General features: G+C 43.3%; 1 protein-coding gene across 1 annotated transcript in view; it reads right to left on the reverse strand.

Annotated features, from left to right (window-relative positions):
* LOC141145997 (uncharacterized) overlaps window positions 1-20,782 on the reverse strand; it is a 55,212-nt gene extending 34,430 nt beyond the window's left edge. The window contains exons 1-2 of the mRNA XM_073632778.1: window positions 20,716-20,782; window positions 18,695-20,623 (exon numbers count right to left, since the gene is read on the reverse strand). Of these exons, the coding sequence (XP_073488879.1) occupies window positions 18,695-20,377 (1,683 nt within the window). The 5' untranslated portion in view covers window positions 20,378-20,623; window positions 20,716-20,782. The remainder of the gene's footprint in view (window positions 1-18,694; window positions 20,624-20,715) is intronic.
* Between the last annotated feature and the right edge of the window lie 523 nt (window positions 20,783-21,305).

Genomic DNA, 21,305 nt, shown 5'->3' on the forward strand with positions numbered 1-21,305 from the left:
TATACTGTAGGTGCAACTGTGCAGGGTACACAGTACACTAACTGGAAATACTTCAAGAGCCTGCCTGTGCTGTTAATAGTATCAGAAGAAGCACACAAGCACCTGGCTTCAGGTAGCTATACTGTAGGTGCAACTGTGCAGGGTACACAGTACACTAACTGGAAATACTTCAAGAGCCTGCCTGTGCTGTTTATAGATTCTGAAGAAGCACACAAACACCTGTCTTCAGGTAGCTATACTGTAGGTGCAACTGTGCAGGGTACACAGTACACTAACCGGAAATACTTCAAGAGCCTGCCTGTGCTATTAATAGTATCAGAAGAAGCACACAAGCACCTAGCTTCAAGTAGCTACACTGCAGGTGCAACTGTGCAGGGTACACAGTACACTAACTGGAAATACTTCAAGAGCCTGCCTGTGCTATTAATAGTATCAGAAGAAGCACACAAGCACCTGGCTTCAGGTAGCTATACTATAGGTGCAACTGTGCAGGGTCACACAGTACACTAACTGGAAATACTACAAGAGCCCGCCTGTGCTATTAATAGTATCAGAAGAAGCACACAAGCGCTTCAGGTAGCTACACTGCAGGTGCAACTGTGCAGGGTACATAGTACACTATCTGGAAATACTTCACGAGCCTGCCTGTGCTATTAATAGTATCAGAAGAAGCACACAAGTACTTGGTTTCAGGTAGCTATACTGTAGGTGGAACTGTGCAGGGTTACACAGTACACTAACTGTAAATACTTCACAAGCCTACCTGTGCTATTAATAGGATCAGAAGAAGCACACAAGCACTTGGCTTCAGGTAGCTATACTGTAGGTGCAACTGTGCAGGGTACACAGTACACTAACTGGAAATACTTCAAGAGCCTGCCTGTGCTATTAATAGGATCAGAAGAAGCACACAAGCACTTGGCTTCATGTAGCTATACTGTAGGTGCAACTTTGCAGGGTACACAGTACACTAACTGGAAATACTTCAAGAGCCTGCCTGTACTATTAATAAGATCAGAAGAAGCACACACGCACCTGGCTTCAGGTAGCTATACTGTAGGTGCAACTGTGCAGGGTTACACAGTACACTAACTGGAAATACTTCAAGAGCCTGCCTGTGCTATTAATAGTATCAGAAGAAGTACACAAGCACTTGGCTTCAGGTAGCTATACTGTAGGTGCAACTGTGCAGGGTTACACAGTACACTAACTGGAAATACTTCAAGAGCCTGCCTGTGCTTTTAACAAGATCAGAAGAAGCACACAAGCACCTGGCTTCAGGTATCTATACTGTAGGTGCAACTGTGCAGGGTTACACAGTACACTAACTAGAAATACTTCAAGAGCCTGCCTGTGCTATTAATAGTATCAGAAGAAGCACACAAGCACCTGGCTCAGGTAGCTATACTATAGGTGTAACTGTGCAGGGTTACACAGTACACTAACTGGAAATACTACAAGAGCCCGCCTGTGCTATTAATAGTATCAGAAGAAGCACACAAGCACCTAGCTTCAGGTAGCTATACTGCAGGTACAACTGTGCAGGGTACATAGTACACTATCTGGAAATACTTCAAGAGCCTGCCTGTGCTGTTAATAGTATCAGAAGAAGCACACAAGCACCTGTCGTCAGGTTGCTATACTGTATGTACAACTGTGCAGGGTACACAGTACACTAACTGGAAATACTTCAAGAGCCTGCCTGTGCTATTAATAGGATCAGAAGAAGCACACAAGCACTTGGCTTCATGCAGCTATACCGTAGGTGCAACTTTGCAGGGTACACAGTACACTAACTGGAAATACTTCAAGAGCCTGCCTGTGCTATTAATAGTATCAGAAGAAGCACACAAGCACCTGGCTTCAGGTAGCTATACTGTAGGTGCAACTGTGCAGGGTACACAGTACACTAACTGGAAATACTTCAAGAGCCTGCCTGTGCTGTTAATATTATCAGAAGAAGCACACAAGCACCTGGCTTCAGGTAGCTATACTGTAGGTGCAACTGTGCAGGGTACACAGTACACTAACTGGAAATACTTCAAGAGCCTGCCTGTGCTGTTAATAGTATCAGAAGAAGCACACAAGCACCTGGCTTCAGGTAGCTATACTGTAGGTGCAACTGTGCAGGGTACACAGTACACTAACTGGAAATACTTCAAGAGCCTGCCTGTGCTGTTTATAGATTCTGAAGAAGCACACAAACACCTGTCTTCAGGTAGCTATACTGTAGGTGCAACTGTGCAGGGTACACAGTACACTAACTGGAAATACTTCAAGAGCCTGCCTGTGCTGTTAATAGTATCAGAAGAAGCACACAAGCACCTGGCTTCAGGTAGCTATACTGTAGGTGCAACTGTGCAGGGTACACAGTACACTAACTGGAAATACTTCAAGAGCCTGCCTGTGCTATTAATAGTATCAGAAGAAGCACACAAGCACCTAGCTTCAAGTAGCTACACTGCAGGTGCAACTGTGCAGGGTACACAGTACACTAACTGGAAATACTTCAAGAGCCTGCCTGTGCTATTAATAGTATCAGAAGAAGCACACAAGCACCTGGCTTCAGGTAGCTATACTATAGGTGCAACTGTGCAGGGTCACACAGTACACTAACTGGAAATACTACAAGAGCCCGCCTGTGCTATTAATAGTATCAGAAGAAGCACACAAGCGCTTCAGGTAGCTACACTGCAGGTGCAACTGTGCAGGGTACATAGTACACTATCTGGAAATACTTCACGAGCCTGCCTGTGCTATTAATAGTATCAGAAGAAGCACACAAGCACCTGGCTTCAGGTAGCTATATTGTAGGTGCAACTGTGCAGGGTTACACAGTACACTAACTGGAAATACTTCAAGAGCCTGCCTGTGCTGTTAATAGTATCAGAAGAAGCACACAAGCACCTGGCTTCAGGTAGCTATACTGTAGGTGCAACTGTGCAGGGTACACAGTACATTAACTGGAAATACTTCAAGAGCCTGCCTGTGCTATTATTAGTATCAGAAGAAGCACACAAGCACCTGGCTTCAGGTAGCTATACTGTAGGTGCAACTGTGCAGGGTTACACAATACACTAATTGGAAATACTTCAAGAGCCTGCCTGTGCTATTAATAGTATCAGAAGAAACACACAAGCACCTGGCTTCAGGTAGCTATACTGTAGGTGCAACTGTGGGTGGTTACACAGTACACTAACTGGAAATACTTCAAGTGCCTGCCTGTGCTATTTATATTATCTGAAGAAGCACACAAGCACCTGGCTTCAGGTAGCTATACTGTAGGTGCAACTGTACACTAACTGGAAATACTGTAAAAACACCTGCCTGCCTGTCAGTGTTTTAGGAAGAGAATGTCAGGAACGGATCTAGCTAAACTGAATACAGTGTATATATATATATATATATATATATATATATATATATATATATATATATATACAACACCTGGGATGCATATATATACATAATACACTGCAAGTGCAGCTAACTGACTCAACCTGCCTACTCTATCTAACTTAAATCAAATGACACTGTCTCTCTGTATATCTATCTCTCTCCACCGCAACACACTACACAGGGCAGACCTTATATAGTGTGGGGCTTTCACTATACCCCCTGAGCCATAATTGGCCAAAGCCTCCTTGGCTTTGGGCAATTACGACTCTCTGTACACACGACGCTATGATTGGCCAAGCTTGCGGGTCAAAGTGCATGCTTGGCCAATCATCAGCCAGCAATGCACTGCGATGCCGCAGTTAATTATGGGCCGTGACGCACCACTCGAATTTGGCATGAACGGCCCATAACGTTCATAACTCGTCGAATGACCGAACACACAATGTTCGAGTCGAACATGCGTTGGACTCGAACACGAAGCTCATCCCTAGTGGTCAGGAGTTAGTAACCAAGGAGTATGCCTTGGATGTTTGAGATCTCTATTAGACTAATTTTGGAGATGGGGAGTGGTTGCAATTATAGATTTCTTAATAAAACTGTGATAGGAATGGGAGACTTGGCAAGCTTTGCATGCTGTCTAGCCCAGACTGGCCATCGGGCACACCGGGCATTTGCCCAGTGGTCTGGGGCCACCGGGCCTACTTGTCCTTGTGGGTCCCAAAGCTAAGCTTCCCCTTTAGCCCACATCACTCACCCAGCTTCTCTGCGGCTGGCTGTCAGGGCCCGGGGGAATAAACTAGAGATCTGCTGACTCATGAAGGGGGAGGAGCTGGATGAGGTCTCCCCTGTGTCAGCTTTGACTCACATACTGCCGCTGCCTGACACGTGGAGGGAGCCAGAGAGAGAGGGCCAGTAATGATATTATATATTCCCCATGGTAAGGACTTGTCAGGTGGGCAGGTGGGGGGGAGCCCTGGGGATGGGGGGACTAGGGATGATAATGGGGATGAAGGCTTCAATAGGAGGACCAGATCTTGTCACTGGTGTGTGACCCCTTCACCTGGCTGTATCCTTTCCTCTCCTCTGTCCACCTGGCTGCATTCCATCCTTTCCTCTGTCAACCTGGCTGCATCCCCTCCTCTACTCTGTCCACCTGGCTCCATCCTCTCCTCCACCTGGCTGCATCCCCTCCTCTGTCCACCTGGCTCAGTCCTCCCCTACACCTGGCTGCATCCCCCTCCCTTCTGTCCACCTGGCTCCATCCCACCCTCTCCTCTGTCCATCTGCCTCCATTCTCCCCTCCACCTGGCTGCATCCTCTCCTGTGTCCACCTGGCTCCACCCCCCAGCTCTGTCCCCTCTTCTCTATCCATCTGGATGCAGGGCAATTGCCCCAGGTGGCCACGCTAGTCAAGTTTGTGGAGCCAAGTGGCAGATGCTTTTGTTTTATTTAACCATGCCCCCCACTGTCAAAACAATTTGGCCCCACCCACTGTGCGCACCACATTGCTGCTCTGCTTAGGACACCCAAAGGTGTCCCAGGTCTTTTATAATCCTAGTCCAAGTGTATACTACAAAAAAAAATTACAACAAAAATAGGGAACATGATGCTGGCGCTCAATGGTAGCCAGGGCTGGACTGGGACAAAAATTTGGCCCTGGACTTCATCCAGACCAGCCCACTTTCATTTTGCAATCAGGCACAAAAACAGTATCCTGTGCACTTGCGCAAGAGTGACGTCTCATGGCCCAGCTATCCACACAGCAGGAGCACGCAAACCCAGAAGGAAGACCAGGTGAAGCCCCCGGCAGCAGTGACAGCACGCTGCTGGAGGGCTTTGCTTCTCTAGGTAGTGTGATCCCACTTCCTTCCACCTTTCACAAGTGGGATCACACTACCCAGAGTTTTTTTCTTCTTGCATTGGGACACTTTACTCTTACTGCTTTGATTGCATGTTTGCACAGTTTTTTTTTTCTCTGCACAAGAGACTAATTTGCACATTTTTTTGCACTTAAATACCATGGACATAGTTAGGCTGTAATGGTTTTAATTATAAGCATGGCTTATATGTGAATTTTTTGCTGAAAATATTTTTATGCATTTATTTTTTGCACATTTCAATATTAGTTGACACTTATGATGAACTTTTAGCTACATTGGATTTTGCATATTATTTGAATCATTATTTGCACCAAATGGATTTTTGATTATTTATTTTGGTTTATTATTATTATTTTGGTTATTTTGATGTTATTTTAGTTAGCGCCACATCATTTGATATATATTCAATGCCTCTGCATTATGCGGCTGTGCCGGTTACCTGGACGAGTTCCTTGGGGTTCTAAAAATTTCAAGTTCTGACTGAATAGCCAGGCCTCAAGAGTTACTCACCACCAGTTACCCAGCCCTACCCTGCCCCGCCCCTAATTCCGTTCCTAAACACACCCTCATAAATTATATCATGAAATGACATTTAAATGTTTTATGCAGAATTAGCTCACAAAAATAAATATTACAACAGCTTTATCAGTGCCCCTCAGCACAGCCTCATCTGTGCCCATCAATGCAGTGTGATCTGTGCCCGCCAATGTGGCCTCACCTGTGCCCACCATTGCAGCCTCACCTGTGCCCACCATTGCAGCCTCACTGTGCCCACCATTGCAGCCTCACTGTGCCCACCATTGCAGCCTCACTGTGCCCATCATTGCAGCCTCACTGTGCCCACCATTGCAGCCTCACTGTGCCCACCATTGCAGCCTCAATGTGTCCACCATTGCAGCCTCACCTGTGCCACCATTGCAGCCTCACTGTGCCCACAATTACAGGCTCACCTGTGCCCACCATTGCAGCCTAACTGTACCCATCATTGAAGCCTCACTGTGCCCACCACACCGTGCCCACAATTGCACCCTTACTGTGCCCACCATTTCAGCATCACTGTGTCCACCATTGCAGCCTCACTGTGCCCATCATTGCAGCCTCACTGTGCCCACCATTGCAGCCTCACTGTGCCCACCATTGCAGCTTCACTGTGTCCACCATTGCATCCTCACCTGTGCCACCATTGCAGCCTCACTGTGCCCACCATTGCAGCTTCACTGTGTCCACCATTGCATCCTCACCTGTGCCACCATTGCAGCCTCACTGTGCCCACCATTGCAGGCTCACCTGTGCCCAACATTGCAGCCTAACTGTGCCCATCATTGCAGCCTCACTGAGCCCACCACACTGTGCCCACCATTACACCCTCACTGTGCCCACCATTTCAGCCTCACTGTGCCCACCATTTCAGTCCCACTGTGCCCACCATTGCAGCCTCACTGTGCCCACCATTGCAGCCTCACTGTGTCCACCACTGCAGCCTCACTGTGTTCACCATTGCAGCCTCACCTGGGCAGAGGAAGAGAGAGGGTGGCCGGATCATGACTGGGGGAAGAGTAGAGCCACGGGATCACAGAGCAGCATAGCTCGCCGGAACAGCTTACATTACAATTGACTCCTCTCTGCTTGCCATCATACACAGCCCCACCTCCTCCTGACCCGGAGCTTGTGATAGACAGAATGCATCCCGGCCATTGGACCTGCATTCTGTCTATCACAGGCACGGGGCCAGGAGGAGGTGTGGCTGTGTATGACGGCAAGTAAAGTGGAGTCAATTGTAATGTAAGTTGTAACAGCGGGCTATCCTGCTCTGTGATCCTGTGGCTCTCCTTTTCCTTCATGCTCTCGGCTCCCGATCAACCCTGCCCGCCGGCAGTGCTCGCCCCCCGCTCCCAGGAAGCCCAGCTTTGAGTCCTCTGTCACAGAAACCAGCCCACTGAGCCATCGGCCCACTGGGAAACTCGATGCCCAGTACATCCCTGATGGTAGCTGCCTGTAAAAACCCAGCAGAGGCAGACAGAAAACAATCTCTTACGTGATGTGCATAGCCAGATTCTGTTTTCTACTTCCATATGAAGCAGGCTAAATATAACTAAAAGATATCAAGCAAATGGTAGTTGTCTTTAGTTGTAATATGGTAATATGGTTTAAAAAAATAGGCTGCTCAGTCTAAAATGCAAATGCCTATTTTTTGTCCCAGTCGGGGCCTGCTAGCAGAGCACTTGAAGCACAAGTTCTTGTAGCAAGATTGTGTGGCAAGTCTCCAGAAAGAGCAAAGTTGCAGTGGTGAGTCTACAGGAAGAGCTCTGCAAGTCACAGTAACTCACTGTGGTGGGATGACTATTGTACAACATAACTGAACAATAACTTGCAGCAAACTTGCAGAATGTTTGCAAAGAAAGTTGATCTGGAGTCATGCAACTTGCTGCAATTGTGCAACAAATTTGTAAAGCCTGGCAAGTCTAGCAATAGCTTAGCAAGTCATTATTAAGCTTGCAGCTTGACTGCTTGCTATCTGGGTACTTCCATGCATGGTGGGAAAAGGGTGTGGGACACCAGTCTTGCTAATAGAGGCTTTAATGCTCTTCAGCATATACCACCAAGAAAGTTTACATAAATACTCCTGGTGAAGTAAAGACTCAGTTCCTTGGGTTCTTTTCATGTACATTCAACACAAGTTAATTGTGAAAATATATCAAATATGTTAAAATGTTATTAGTGACAGCCCCATTGGTAACTGTTTTATTACAAAATAAGTATAGGGAAATATATACAGTATTTTGAGACAAACTGCTAGCTTAAAAATCCTTGTATCAAACAGAAATGCCTTTAACTGTTTCTGGAAATTACATTATAAGAAAATGTATACTTGAACTGGAGACTTTTAGAAGTTTAAATTGCTATAGGATTCTTTACCATCTTCTCACTTTCCTTTTAAATTTTTATATTTCCATATGTTCAATAAATGTTACCTCATAGAGAAATGGATTTGTTACTGCCATGACTACATTAACCATGGTAATTACCACTTTTTAAAAACATATTGTGCAGTGCTTTCAGGCAGCAGCAATAAATAATGTGCGTTTAGCTGCACCATTGGTCATTCACAGCCCTATCACAGCAACCTCCCCCACTCCAGGAAGATAAATGTGATTTAAATTAATAGCCAGTCCTAAATAACTCCTCAGCTTGTAAACGATGCATTTATCAGGCACAGACAGGCAGTGTCCTTTGATTCATAGTCTCCATTTTACATTGTGAAGGGTGCATACAAAAATTGTTATTTCTTTTTAATAAAGTGTAGCAGACAGTCTTCAGTCATTTATCAAGGATGGTGGCATTCTGACAAACAGAAATATTGTAGCCGCAGATGAATGAGATGGATAAAGCACACATTTCTCAACAAAAATAATCACTGCCCAAATAATCTCATAAAAGTCAGCACAGCTTTTAAGAGCCATGAAAGAAAATACGTCCAAGTGAAAGATACAGCCATGATTTTGTGTTTAACTAAAGACAAAACTGAGGAAACTATTATAGACTACAATATATCTTTGTACAGAAAGACAATATAAATTTTCACCTACATTACTGCTTGTGTGCTATAGTAAAATCATGTTTTGCTTTACTATTTTTTTTTTTCAAAAGAAAAAAAAGAAAACAACTGACTTGTGATTTTAAAATAAATTCAAAATATCTGTATTTTTAAAAATTAGATTGTAGAAAACTGAACTGCGTTGCGTGTACATGAATGAATTATTAGACTAGGTACAAGTTTTAAAATAAACTGGACAAAAATGCATCAATATTTGCAGTTAAATATTTGGAACATAAAAAATAACTTTTTTACATTTTCAGAATTCAACTGTAAAAACCTGTATGGCTCTGCTCTACTAGCAAAGTGAATGGTAACTTTGGAAAGTGTGGGGATGATTTGTTAATGGGTTTGAAAATGTTTAAACAATAAATTGTGTGAATATTCAATTTAATTATCCATTCATGTGCAGAAAAAAAATAATAAACAGGGATTTTCTTTTTAAATGACATGATAATTGACATGCATCTTCAGACAATTTATTGTGTGAACATTCTCAAATCCTTTAGTAAATCAACCATTATTACTTTTCAGAGTGATAGTTAGAAAATAAAGTAAAGCTGCCCAAATCATGTGCTACCAAAAATTCTGTTTTTCTCTTTATTTTCCTCTCACTTGATTTAGAATTTGAAGGCAGGCATTTTCTAGGGGGATTTTTAGCACACTCAGGAGTAAAACTGCTGGCATGTCTAGGTTGTGTCACACAATGGGCGTGGTTAGATGAGGATGGGCCAATTCCTTGCATACACTTCACATTTGCCACAGTCCTTGTACCCTCATAAATTACACTGCCACAGGCAAGACTCTCCCAGGTGCACATAAACCTCAAGGTAAATGATCATTTAAAAAAAAAAGAAGCAATTCCATTAGGGAATGATTTCTCTGCACAAATAATATAAGCATATAATTAAATCTTTGCTGACAAAATCATTGTTAAAACAATAAACATTAAAACAAGGACAGTTTGCAACCAGCAACTATAAAAGCAAGATTATAAAGCAGGCTCTGCATATATCAAAAACCAAGCAAAAGCAATTAGCGCAACCATCCTCTGTGCTCCTAAAAAATGAAATTGTTGCTACCACAATAAAGTGATTCCACCACACTTATAGAAAAGTATAAATCAAAAATATACAGTGTAGCGCAACTTTAAATAAAATCAATAAATCAAGGCCCATATTGCAATGAATACAGTTCATTCTGTTTGCTTTGCTTACAGCAGCTTGGCATTGCATGCCATTGCACGCCATTGCTGAGACTGCCATTGCTGAGACTGTCAACTACTAGGACCCCCAGTCCTTTTTCCCAGAGGTTCTCCCCCCAGTGAGTAGATTGTATTCATATTTTTGCCACCCAAATGCATTATTTTCAATTTTTCCACATTAAACCTCATTTGCCATGTAGTTGCCAATCCTATTAATTTGTTCAGATCTTCTTGCAAGGTTTCCACATCCTGTGGAGAAGTTATTGTCCTGTTTAGCTTAGTATCATCCTCAAATACAGAGATTTAACTTTTTATCCCATCCTCCAGGTCATTTATAAATAAATTAAATAGGATTGGTTCCAGGACAGAACCCTGGGGGACCCAACTTTCCACCCCTGCCCATTCAGAGTACCTCCCATTTATAACTGCCCTCTTAACTCGCCCCTATATCCAGTTTTCAATCCATGTACTCACCCTATGGTCCATGCCAACTGACCTTACTTTGTACAATAAAAGTTTATGGGGAACTGTATTGAATGCTTTTGCAAAATCCAGATACACCACGTCTACGGGCTTTCCTTTGTCTAGATGGCATCTCACCTCCTCATAGAAGGTTAATAGATTGGTTTGGCAAGAATGATTCTTCATGAATCCATACTGATTACTGCTAATGATACAGTTGCCATTGCTATAATCTTGTATATAGTCCCTTATCATCCCCTTCAAGAGCTTGCATACAATTGATGTTAGGCTAATTGGTCTGTAATTCCCAGGGATGTATCTTGGCCCTTTTTTTTAAATATTGGTGCTACATTGGCTTTTCTCCAATCAGCTGGTACCATTCCAGTCAGTAGACTGTTCATAAAATCTAGGAACAATGGTCTGGCAATTACTTTACTGAGTTCCTTAAGGACCCTCGGGTACAAACCATCTGGTCCCGGTGACTTATTAATGTTACGTTTATCAAGTCTATTTCTAATTCTGTCATCTGTTATCCATGAGGGTGCTTCCTGTGATGTGTCATGAGGGTAAACATTGCAGTTTTGGTTACTGAAGCCCCCCGATTCCCTTGTGAAGACTGAGGAGAAGAATAAATTCAATACCTTCGCCATCTCTCCATCCTTAGTAACCAGATTCCCTTCATCATTCTTTATGGGACCAATATGATGTGACCCCCCTTTCTTACTATTTATGTACTTAAAGAATTTCTTGGGATTTTTATTACTCTCCGTGCCTTTCGTGTTCTATCTTAGCCACCCTGATTGCACCCTTACATTTCTTGTTGGATTCTTTGTAAAGTTGGAATGCTGATGATGATCCCTCAGTCTTGTATTTTTGGAAGGTCTCCTCCTTTGCTTTTATATGCATTTTTACATTGGAGTTAAGCCACCCAGGACTTTTATTAGCTCTTTTAAATGTATTTCCCATTGGGATGCACTGGCTAATGCCCTTTTTTAATATGCTCTTAAAGCATACCCATTTCTCCTCCGTTTTGTTTTCTTCCTAAGATTTTATCCCAATTTGTATCTTCTAGCAAGGCTCGTAGTTTAGGGAAGTTGGCTCTTTTGAAATTCAGTGTCTTTGTATTCCCCTTATGTTTCCTATTAGTGTGATTAATACTGAAACTAATTGACCTGTGATCACGGTTTCCTAAATTGCCCCTTATTTCTACATCTGTGATCAAGTCTGTATTGTTGTTAATCAATAGGTCAAGTAACACTTTGTTTCTATTTGGTGCATTTACCATCTGACCCATGAAATTATCCTACAAGACATTTTGGAACTGGAGAACCTTAGATGAATGTGCGGTTCCTTCCACCCAGTCTATGTCTGGATAATTAAAATCTCCCATTATGATGACACTTCCCATCCTTGCCGCTAATCCAAATTGTGATAGGAGGTCAGCCTCCATCCCTTCCCTCTGGTTATACTCCCATTACTAATTTCCCCTTAGTTTAATCCCTTTGCAGCTCTACTCATAAGGATTCCACCTCCTCCCTTGTTCTCTTAGTGATGTCATCTTTCACATTCACTTGTACATAATTTTTGATATGCAAGCATACCCCTCCCACTTTTTTACCTTCTCTATCCCTGCGATATAGGGAATACCCTTGAATAATCACTAGCCAATCATGAGAGCTGTTGAACCAAGTCTCTGAAATTCCTATGAAATCTAAATCCTCCTCGAACAATGGTAGCTCTAGTTCTCCCATCTTGTCCGCCAGACTCCTGGCATAGGTCAACATGCCACGTAGGTTAGATCAGTCACATACTGTCTCCTTATTGGGTGTTCTGAGGTTGCAAATAGATCTTGTTACTATACTTACCTCGGTCTAGGTGCTTTAGTCAACCTACCACTAATGCCCTCAATACTCCCATCTGAAATATGTTCCATGCTGACTATCTCTACCTCTGGACCCCCCCCATTAGCTAGTTTAAAAGCCCCTCTAACTTTTCAGCCATCTTCACTCCCAGCAGATCTGCACCCTTCTCATTTAGGTGCAGTCTGTCCCTTCTTTACAGCTGGTGACCGACTGAGAAGTTGACCCAGTTCTCCAGGAACCCAAACCCCTCCTTACTACACCAGCTCCTCAACCACTTGTTTACTTCCCTAATTTCCCTCTGCCTTTCTGGTGTGAATCAAGGTACCTGTAGTATTTTTAAGAATACTACCTTGGAGGTCCTTTTCTTCAATTTAGCTCCTAAGTGCCTAAAATCATTTTTTAAGACACTCCATCTTCCTCTAACTTTGTCATTGGTGCCAACTTGCACCATGACAGCTGGGTCTTCCCCAGTCCCTCCCAGCAATCTGTCCATCAGATCCATAATGTGCCAAACCAGAGCGCCGGGTAGACAACATACAGTTCGGCACTTCAGGTCTTTGTGACAGATTGCCCTCTCTGTCCTTCTAAGAATTGAGTCCCCTACAACCAGAAACTGTCATTCCTTTCTCTTGGCTTTACTCCCACCCTCACTGGAAGAGTTATTCCCCTGGCAGCTAGGGGAGTCACTCAGCTCCAGCAGTGCTGGTCCCAGACTGGTTTCACCAATGTCACTCAACGGGACATAATTAAAAGGCAAATGTTAGTCACTCACATGGTACAAGATAAAATCAGGCTCATCAGAAGTGTAAAGGACCTCCGTGGTGCTGAGGTGTTGTGAGCACTATCCACAGGCCATTTGAGAAAGGAGGGGGCCAGCCACTCAGTTCCGGAGGCAACAATGGAAGCAGGAAGCTCTGCAGAGCCGTGGATCGCAGCATGAACTGCAGCACTAGCAGGAAGTCATCTTCACACCAAGAAATGTGCAACAAGTTTTGGAGCATACGTAGTACATCAGGAGATGTGTGGGCGTGCTCCTTTAACAAGCTTTTGGCTGGGGCATGAGGAGGCTAATTTATGCAAGGGGCCATTGCAGGGTTAACCCATAAATGGCCTGACAATAATATAGAGAAATATACATAACATAAAATAATATTGTGACAGCATTAACTCAGAATATAACAATAATGTATTCATGAATTAAGAACCAATAACAAAAATAGCATAATAATGGCATTACTATAAAATGGTATAAAACCTTTAAATAACCCAAATTATTAAGCTTATACAAATATCTGAGGAATTCCAATAAGGCAGAAAAAATTAGGAAAAAATAAATGAAAAAAAATCAATTAAATAAGAGTATTAAGGTTGATTTTATGTGTCATGGCTGTACTTACGCTGAATGTCTGGAAGAAACTACACACACAAAAAAAAAGAGTATAGTAAACACTCCTAGAGGTAATATAAAAATGATTAGTGCCTAGTTCATCTTGTTATACATCTACAGTGCATATATTAAAAATAGAAAATAATAAATAATAAAATAGGTTTAACTTATACTAACAATAGAGCAATTCTAGCGAACACCTCTAGACTCACGTTTAAAGAATAGTATTGACTTCAAGCTTTTTATTTAAGCCTCCTGGTGAAAGAGTATCTAAGGTGTAAATCCAGAAGGTCTCCCATTGGCACAACTTGGAAAACCACTATGCCTCGGAGAGATCCCTCGACATGGCCCCAATAATCCATACTTGCAAACCTTAAGGGCCGGATGGTTGACCAACATATAATAGTCCACAAGGGCAAGTAAGGTAGTATACCACAAATTCTGTGGAGCAATTATAGAATATATTTATTTTTGCTGTGAATTGTTTTTGGCCATGGTATACAAAATTACAAGTTTTGCATAATGCTTTGCAGCAACGATACATCTCTTTGAGAAAGGTCAAGCACAAGGAAGCTCTAGTGATGCTGGATTTGTTAGATTTTAATTTACTGGGTGCAATTTTGTTTCTTAGAGTTGGTGCTTTTCTATAGATGACTACAGGTCTATTATCTATGATTGTTTGCAAGTGGGGGTCTTGTGACAAGATGCCCCAATGTTTTGTGAGAATGGATTCCATTTTGCAATTCTGACTGTGAAATATGAAATCTGAAATGGACTGCATACTCTTATCTTTGGGGCATTTTGGCAGTTTGCCTAGAAGATAGGTGTTATATGCTTCATCAACCAGATGCTCTGGGTACTGCTTTTTAAGGAGATTTTGTTTCATTACAACACTCTGGGAAACATAATCAATCTCTCTGGTGCAATTCTGTCTCAGACGACAGGATTGTCCTTTTGGGATGTTTTTAAACCCATAGTGGATAGTGACAGATATCATAATGTAAATACAAGTTACATGCAGTGGACTTGGTGGACTCTAGCAAAAATGTTCCTGAAATCATATCCCAATTCTAGATCCAGGAAAGCTAATGTGTCCCTATTTTGGACAAAGGTGGATGATAAACCAAGGGGATTATTATTACAGTGTGTGACAAATTCATCTACCAGGGAGGAGAGCCGATCAGTACATCATAAATATAAATGACCATAGTAGATGAGATGGGCTGCAAAGGGGTTATGTTATGCCCCTCACTACACGTGACTGAGGTGTATTCGGGCACACTGTTAACTCCTCTCATACCAATGCATTCCAGTAGGCGCAGAATCCTTTTGAACTTTTATTGATACAAGATAGAGTAAAACTGTAACAGATACAGACAAAATGCAATTAACAAAGATCATATAATTAGTGCCATCCTATCTATCTAGCTGAAGATACAATTAGTAAACATACCGAAGATGGATCCGGATGGCTAACGTAGAGCTTAGCAGCAGATGTGTATGCTTCCATGGTAGGAAAAGATGGAAAATGGTGGAGGAAGCTGATGCAAGGCCTGATGGGATAGAAAGTACGGAGGCTTTCATGTACCAAAACTAGCCAGCTATACTAAATGACTACATGAAATAGATATAGCGCAGTTATGCAAAATGGTCGCTAGATGGCAGCATAGAGCAATCTAATTAAATCAAAAGGGTAAATAGGAAAATCTCAAGCCTTATTAAAGAAGGCATGACACTCCCCGCTTGGTTTCCCACGGATACCACACATCATGGCACTCCGGAGGAGAGTAACAAAATAAGTTCAGAAACAGGTCTGAGGAAAAGTTTAGGCTGGCCTTGCCTAATGACTTTGAGCTCAACTTTTCTGACGTTTCCATCTTCACTGGGAAACACTTGGGTTATCAAACCCAAAGGCCACTCGTTTCTCTTGGATTGAGAGTCTTTCATGAGAACGATGGCACCAGGCTGTAAGTTGGGTTTGCTGTCTTGCCACTTGTTCCTGGTCTGTAGATTAGACAAGTATTGTTTCTTCCACTTGTTCCAAAAGGTGTCAGCTAACACTTGTACTCTTTTCCATTGACATCTGTATAAGTCCTTTGTGTCTAGATTGACTGGAGGAGCTGTGATCACCTCAACTTTCTGAGTGAGCAAAGTGGAAGGTGTAAGCAAGAAAGGATCTTCAGGATCATTAGGTATAGATGTCAAAGGTCTGGCATTCATTACAGCTGATACTTCAGCCATGAAGGTTGTCAGAGTCTCATGTGTGAGTTTTGAAGCAGTAGCTCTTTGTAAGGACTTCCAAGTGGAGAATTTGTGGAAGCGCTTGGATCCCAACAGTTGGTTAGAAATTGTTGTATGTAATGTGGAAACCTGAGGACGGATATCTGAGTCAGATTCAGGTTCTAGCAGTACATATGTCTCCCTTACTGGAGTAGTAGGCGCTGACTTGTACAGGAAGGGTGGTCCTGTGAGCCATGTAGTGTCTTTGAGACAGGATACTGGTACAGACCTTGTAGCATGATCTGCTGGGTTATGATCAGTTGAGACATAATGCCACTGGTTGGGCTGTGTCGACTTCCTGATTCTTAGGACTCTGTTGTGTACATAGACATAGAATCTCCTACTTTCGTTGTAAATGTAACCCAACACTACCTTGCTGTCTGTGTAAAACTCTGTGTCCTCGAGTTCTAGATCCATCTCAGATGTAATAAGTTCTGCTAGTTCTACTGCTAGTACAGCAGCACACAGCTCCAATCTTGGAATGGTGGTTTCAGGACATGGTGCTAGCTTGGCTTTGCCCATAACAAACCCAATTTGAACTTGGCCCTCGATGTCTATTGACTTGAGGTAGGTTACTGCTCCTATTGCTTTAACTGAAGCATCGCAGAATACACATAACTTTGTAGACTGAATCCTTGTGGGAGGAAAGTGGGTGTATGGTCTATGTACGTGTAGGTTGGATAAAGTCTTTAAAGAGTCTCTCCATGTTACCCATAATGTCTCTTTCTCAGGAGGTAGTGGAGAATCCCAATCACATGTGTCTGCAGTAAGCTCTCTAAGCAGAATCTTACCTTGGATGGTAATTGGTGCTGCAAACCCGAGTGGATCATACAGGCTGTTAATGGTGGATAAGACACCTCGCCGTGTGAAGGGCTTTGTCTCTTGGTCAACCTGAAAGGTAAGGGTGTCAGACTTGAGGTCCCAGTTGAGTCCTAGGCTGCGTTGCATAGGAAGGGAGTCTGTAGCTAAGTCCAGATCTTTGAAGTCGCTGGCATAATCTTGGGAAGGGAAGGCCTCCATGACGACCTTGCTGTTTGATGCTATCTTATGCAGTCTGAGATTTGAAGAGGCAAGCGTGCTTTGAGTCCTCTTGAGTAGACTTATTGCAGCTTCAGGTGAAGAAAGTGATTTCAGACCATCATCTACATAAAAGTCTCTTTCAATAAACTGTGTAACGTCTTTCTCACCTTCTTGGGCAGATAGCTTAAGTCCATAGATGGCAACAGCAGGAGATGGACTGTTACCAAAAACGTGCACTTTCATGCGGTATTCTGTAATGTTTTTAGTAGGGTCATTGTCTTTGAACCATAGGAATCTCAAGAAGTTCCTGTGTTCTTCCTTGACTTGGAAGCTGTGGAACATTTGCTGAATGTCTGCAACTATGGCAACTGCTTCTTTGCGGAATCTGATGAGAACACCAAGAAGTGTATTGTTGAGATCTGGTCCCTTTAGGAGGACATCATTTAATGAGACCCCTTGATGCCGTGAGCTGGAGTCAAACACTACCCGGATTTTACCTGGCTTCTTGGGGTGGTAGACACCGAAGATTGGTAGGTACCAGCACTCTTCATTGTCTTTTAGAGGTGGGGCTATCTCAGCATGGTCATCCTCAAACATCTTACTCATGAATGAGAAGAAATGCCCTTTCATTTCTGTTTTTCTTTGAAAATTGGATCTGAGGGAAGAAAAGCATTTCAAAGCTTGTTCTCTGTTGTTAGCAAGACGGGGTCTCTGTGCTTTGAAAGGTAGGGGTGCCACCCAGCTATTTTCGTTGGTTTTGTAGAATCCCTGTCTCATTATCTCCAAGAAGATATGATCTTCAATAGATGGGCCAATTTTGTGATCTTCTTTAGTCCTTTGGAAAACTGAGCACCCTAAATGATCTCTGTCTTCATGACAAAGAAGATTAGCGGTGTAAGGGTTGGAATGAATTACACTGGCAGGCTTCTCTCTTACAAGGAATCTGTTGGTGCAAGGCTGAAATAGGGATGGACGCCCACCTTCTAGTGTCTTTGTAAAGAGAGAGTTCACGCTGGTTGGTTTGTGAACACTCCCTAGGCATACGTTGCCTATGATGACCCATCCTAGGTCTAGCTTCTGGGCATAGGGGGAGTTGTGGGGACCATTGATTTGTTTTCTCACCTTGTGAACTCTGATGATGTCCCTCCCAAGGAGAAGTGCTATCTCGGCCTGGGGATCCAGTTCAGGGATGAGATGTGCTATGCCCTTCAGATGTCCGTGATGAAGTGCCACCTCTGGTGTAGGGATCTCCTCTCTATCAGTTGGGAACTGATTGCACTCGATTAGAGTTGGCAGGGGCAGGGTAGTCTGACCATTAAAGGATTCGATTTGGTAACCAATGGCTCTTCTCCCAGTTTCTTCACTTACCCCTGTACAAGTCTTAAGTAAGTATGAAGAGCCGGCTTCCTTGATTTTGAAAGTGTCAAAGAAGGCTGAGCTGGCGAGTGATCTGTTGCTTTGATCGTCCAGGATCACGTATAGCTTCACTGCCTTTTCTCTGCGACCCGTGGGGTAAACTGTGACAAGACAAATCTTAGAGCAGGATTTGTTAGACAGACCTTCTCCACAGACTTGGGTGCACCGGGGTGTAACTACATTAGGTACTGTGTCTTGTTGCTCCCCGCCGTGCTCGTCCACTGTGGGTGAGGGGGTAAGAGTCCATGGCGCTGGCCCTGGATGTAGAGCTGTGTTGTGCTCTGAGCTGTTGCACTCAGAGCAGTTGATGCTCACCTTACAGTCTTTCCCAAGGTGAGAAGTTGATGCGCAGCACCTGTAACAAAGTCTGTTTTCCTTGAGGAAGGTTCTGCGATCTTGGAGAGTCTTTTCTCTAAAACCTCTGCACTTTGACAACGAATGAGGCTTCTTGTGAAGAGGACACTCTCTGCTTGGATCCTGTGTTGGAGATACACTTGTTTTGCGTACTGCAACAGGTGCGTCTTTGAAGTTGCGGGTTAGAGCAGGCTTACTTGACCTAGGGTGAGCAGAGTCAGATGATGAGATGTCAAAACTAGGATCATTTTTAACCTTTGCTTGATAGCGAATAAAGTCCACAAAATAAGAGAATGGTGGGAAGGGGACGTTGTGCTTTTGCTTGTATTTGGAGCCTCGTGAAATCCAGGTTTCTTGAAGGCTGTAAGGTAGCTTTTGCACTATAGAGTTAACGCCACGGGCTGTGTCCAGAAAGGCAAGGCCTGGCAAGTCTCCTTCTGCTTTGGCTATTTGGAGTTCTGTCACTAGGTCACTCAGTTCTCTCAGCTTCTGGTAGCCTTTGTTAGGAATCCTGGGAAAGTCATCTATTCTTTTAAAAAGAGAGTTTTCTATAACTTCTGGGGAACCGTAACATTCATCAACCCTTTCCCATATCATGCTCAGCCCTCTGCTTGGGTAATTAATGTTAATGTCTCTGATTCTCCTTGCATGCTCTGACGACTCATTCCCCAGCCAATTGACTAAGAGGTCGGCTTCTTCACTTGCATTTAGCTCAAGGTCTCTAGTTGCATTTCTGAAGGACGAACGCCATGCTCTATAACTTTCAGGGCGATCATTAAACTTTGCAAGTCCCTTTGCTAACAGTTCACGTCGTGCTAAGAACTTGAAGAAATCTGACATACCTTGATTGTTGTGTGAGTAGCCAGGGGGCGCTCTGTTGTGCCAGGAACTTGGTGGGTATTTGCGGTCATCAGAGATACAGTCGCTGTGTCTTTTAACCCGTCGTTCTTCATTTTCGATTTGGTCAACTGTGACGTAGTGTTTTGATAGCCTGGCTGCAGAATGTGCTGAAAACTGACTGAGTGCGGGTTTACTTTCTTGCTTGACGTAAGGCATGTGAATGGCAGGGGTTGATTCCGCTCTCGGTGCTGTAAGTGGGCAGCTGTCTGGTTCGGCGTGTCGCCGCACATATTCTGAGGTACGCTCTGTACCGTCGTCAGGAACGGATTTTCTTTCAAGTACGTTGCTGAGCCGCTCACTGGTGGGCTTTGCAAGTTCTTCTAAGATGTCTGCCTCGGCCGCAGCAGCCGCTGACTCCTTCTCTGCAGCTAGTTCCTCCAATGCAGTTTCCATACGTAACTTTTCTAATTTAAGTTGCATCTCGGCTGCAGCTTTTATTTCTTTTTCGGCGAATGCAGCTTTTATTTTGGCCTCCTTTGCCGCAAAGTCAGCTTTTACTTTTGCAGATTCCGCCTTTGCGCGGGCAATGGCAATTGTTTCGCTTTTCACTGACCTCCTTGTGCTTCTGGAGTAAACTTCTGACCTTGTTGTGAAGTGTTCTGACTTTGTCTGTGACATGGTGTCCGGCTATATGGAAGCTGATAACACTGCTGTATTACTGGCGTTCTGTATGATAGCCGTGCTTAGAAGCCTTTGCTGCTGTTCTGTATGCCAGCCGTGCTTAGAAGCCTTCGTTTTACTGTTATGCCCCTCACTACACGTGACTGAGGTGTATTCGGGCACACTGTTAACTCCTCTCATACCAATGCATTCCAGTAGGCGCAGAATCCTTTTGAACTTTTATTGATACAAGATAGAGTAAAACTGTAACAGATACAGACAAAATGCAATTAACAAAGATCATATAATTAGTGCCATCCTATCTATCTAGCTGAAGATACAATTAGTAAACATACCGAAGATGGATCCGGATGGCTAACGTAGAGCTTAGCAGCAGATGTGTATGCTTCCATGGTAGGAAAAGATGGAAAATGGTGGAGGAAGCTGATGCAAGGCCTGATGGGATAGAAAGTACGGAGGCTTTCATGTACCAAAACTAGCCAGCTATACTAAATGACTACATGAAATAGATATAGCGCAGTTATGCAAAATGGTCGCTAGATGGCAGCATAGAGCAATCTAATTAAATCAAAAGGGTAAATAGGAAAATCTCAAGCCTTATTAAAGAAGGCATGACAGGTTATGTTGCCATATGAAGAGTGACTCCCAGTATCACATTAACAAAGTTCACCCCATAGCTGTTCCATGAATTTGCAGTTAGAATTCTGCATCGAATTTAAAATAGTTGTGCGTAAGGCAGAATAGGGCTGCATCAAGGATAAAGACTGCCTGTCTGGGGTGCAGCATACGATCTTGAGACAGGAAATATTGTAAGAATACCATGCCTATATCATGAAGGATTGATGAGTATAAAGATGTAACATCTAGTGAGACCCAGCAATAACTGGGTTCCCATATATAAGGCTCCAGAAGTTCAAGTTGATGA

This window comes from Aquarana catesbeiana, linkage group LG05, assembly GCF_042186555.1.
Source record: "Aquarana catesbeiana isolate 2022-GZ linkage group LG05, ASM4218655v1, whole genome shotgun sequence".
Classification (NCBI taxonomy): Eukaryota; Metazoa; Chordata; class Amphibia; order Anura; family Ranidae; genus Aquarana; species Aquarana catesbeiana.